This window comes from Aplysia californica, unplaced genomic scaffold (assembly GCF_000002075.1).
Source record: "Aplysia californica isolate F4 #8 unplaced genomic scaffold, AplCal3.0 scaffold00420, whole genome shotgun sequence".
Classification (NCBI taxonomy): domain Eukaryota; kingdom Metazoa; phylum Mollusca; class Gastropoda; order Aplysiida; family Aplysiidae; genus Aplysia; species Aplysia californica.
The window spans coordinates 650,764-653,501 of record NW_004797690.1 but is presented as its reverse complement, the minus strand read 5'-3'; the positions used below and the strand labels follow the sequence as shown (position 1 = coordinate 653,501).

Below are 2,738 nucleotides of genomic sequence, written 5' to 3'. Positions count from 1 at the left end.
ATAGATAGATAGAGAGAGAGAGAGAGAGAGAGAGAGAGAGAGAGAGAGAGAGAAAAGAGAGGGGGAGAACTGAAGAATAACAAGTAAGCTTAGTTTAAGTAAAAAATAAACCAATGCATTTGCTTTAAAAAAACCCAGCAACAGCAATCACGTGACGACTCCTTTAATGTAACAACAGGACCGACGTCCACAAACAAAACAAAACAAAGGAAGGATCGACAACAACAGTCTCTATCTCACCAGGGAGGTTATGCATGTAAATAGAACGTTGTATTAAATTGTCTCTTTGCATCTCACCAGGGAAGTTATGCATGTAAATAGAACGTTGTATTTATTATCTTCATACTTTTCAGAAATACAATTAAAGTCGTCTAAATCACTGTCAGGAGCAGACTGTGATAGTGACTATGTGCCAGTCATGTGTAAATTGCGGATAAGACTGAAGAAACTCAAAAAGTCAAAGTATCAACCTAAATTTGACATAGGTCTTTTAAAGACAAACCAAGAACTGAAAGAACGTTTCTCCATACATGTAAGAAATAAATTTCAAGCTTTGGAAAACTACTAAATCGGAAGAACTATGGAGGAAAATGAAAGACTCTATAATGGAAGCTGAGGGAGAAAATATCCCCCCGAAAGCTAAAAAAGCTAATAAAAATGGATGACCCAGATATTAAAACTAATGGAAGAGAGAAGAAAGGCAAAATCAAATGTGGAAAAGTACAATATCTTAAACAGGGAAATAAAGAAAAAATGCAACGAAGCAAAAGAAACATGAATAAATGATCAGTGTCAACAAATAGAGAAGAACCAAAACAAAGACAGCAAATACATGCGTTCCAATATCAATGAAGTAAGTGAGATAAAAGGATGCTCAAATACAGGATGCATAAGATCAAAGGGAGGGGATATTTTAATGGACAACGGGGATGTCTTAAACAGATGGTCAGAATACATAGAAGAACTTTTCAAAGATAATAGAGGAGAAAAACCGGTAATAAAGAATGAAATAAATGGACCACCAATGTTGAAAGCAGAAGTACAAGCTGTCATTAAGAAAATGAAACAAGGAAAGGCCACAGGGCCAGATAATAGGCACTGAAATGACAACAAAGCTCCTAAATGCTACTTATGACTGCAGTAAGATCCCAGAAGATACGACAAAGTCGGTTTTTATAGCTTTACCTAAAACACCAGGTGCCACTGAGTGTGATATGCATAGAACAATTAGCTTTATGAGTCATTTTACAAAAATATTGCTGCGAGTAATAATGGGAAGATTGAGAAAAAGTGTAAGACTAGAGATATCAAAAACGCAATTCAGCTTTGTTCCTGACAAGGGCACCAGAAGTGCTATATTCACATTAACAATGTTAATGGAAAGATTAATTGAAGCCCAGAAAGATCTGTAATTATGCTTCATAGATTATTCAAAGGTGTTCGATAAAGTTAGACATAATGAGCTTTTTAAGATACTGGAAAAGCTAGACATAGATGGAAAAGATCTAAGAATTATCAAAATTTGTACTGGGACCAAAACGCTGCTGTACAAATTAATGGAGAATACAGTGAATATAAGCAGATAAGGCGAGGAGTGAGGCAAGGATGTGTTATGTCACCAGACCTCTTTAACATGTATAGTGAAACAATCCTTAGAAACATAGAAGAATGTTCAGGTATCAAAGTAAAAGGAGAAAATATTAATAACATCAGGTATGCAGATGACACAGTTTTAATAACAAGCTCCGAAAGGGACCTTCAATTGCTTCTAGATACTGTTGTAACAGAAAGTGAACGTAAATGATTATTGTTGAATGTAAAGAAAACAGAATGCATGGTAATATCCAAAAAAGCAGCAAATCCTAGTTCTTATCTCATTAGCAAAGGTGAAAAGATCAAACAAGTCCAACAGTTTAAATATCTCGGATATATGATAACATCTGATGCCAAATGTTCCACAGAAATAAAACCGACAACTACAATAGCTAAGGTTAGTTTCAATAAAATGAGCCCAATCCTGAAAAATAAAACATCTCAATGAACACCAAAATGAAAGTCCTGAAATTCTATGTTTGGTCAAACCTTCTATGGGGCTGTGAATGCTGGACAATCACTAAAGACAGTGAAAATAAAATAGAAGCAACAGAAATGTGGTTTCTTAGGAGACTGCTAAGAGTATCTTTGAAGGAAAAGAAATCAAATGAGGTAGTGGTTGATGAAGCCCACGTGGGACGCTCAATGTTAAAAACAATCAGGAAACGACAAATGCAGTTTTTGGGACACCTGAATAGACATAGGGGTCTTGAACATCTTGCTCTCACAGGCAAAATTGAGGGCAAGCGAGGCAGGGGTAGGCCCAGAACAACATACTTAGGGAACCTAAAGAAATGTTCAACAGGGAAAGATCAGGGAAACATAGCTTTTTTTTAAAGCATCCGAGCAAAGGAATGAACGGAAAACCAGGATCGCCGATGTCTGTAGCAGATCTGACACTGGATGATGATGATTTATTATCTCTTTGCATCTCAGCAGGCAGATTATGCATGGAAATAGAACGTTGTAGTTAGTATCTCTTTGCTTCTCACCAGGGATTGCCACACTGCAGCTGAGAAGATCAAACACCGCCAGGGCCTGGATAAACCTGGACACCGTGCCACCCTCTGTGCGTCGGCAGTACACAAACAGGACCAGGCTGTTCCCGAATACACCTATCGTCTGGGGGGAGAGAGACAGTGGGA

General features: G+C 37.4%; 1 protein-coding gene across 1 annotated transcript in view; it reads right to left on the bottom strand.

Annotated features, from left to right (window-relative positions):
• The window catches only part of LOC101850828, a gene marked incomplete in the record, with an annotated part of 14,972 nt that overhangs the window by 7,349 nt on the left and 4,885 nt on the right, over positions 1 to 2,738 (bottom strand). Inside the window, 1 exon segment of the mRNA XM_013085951.2 lies at positions 2,580 to 2,715. Coding sequence (XP_012941405.1) covers positions 2,580 to 2,715 — 136 coding nt within the window.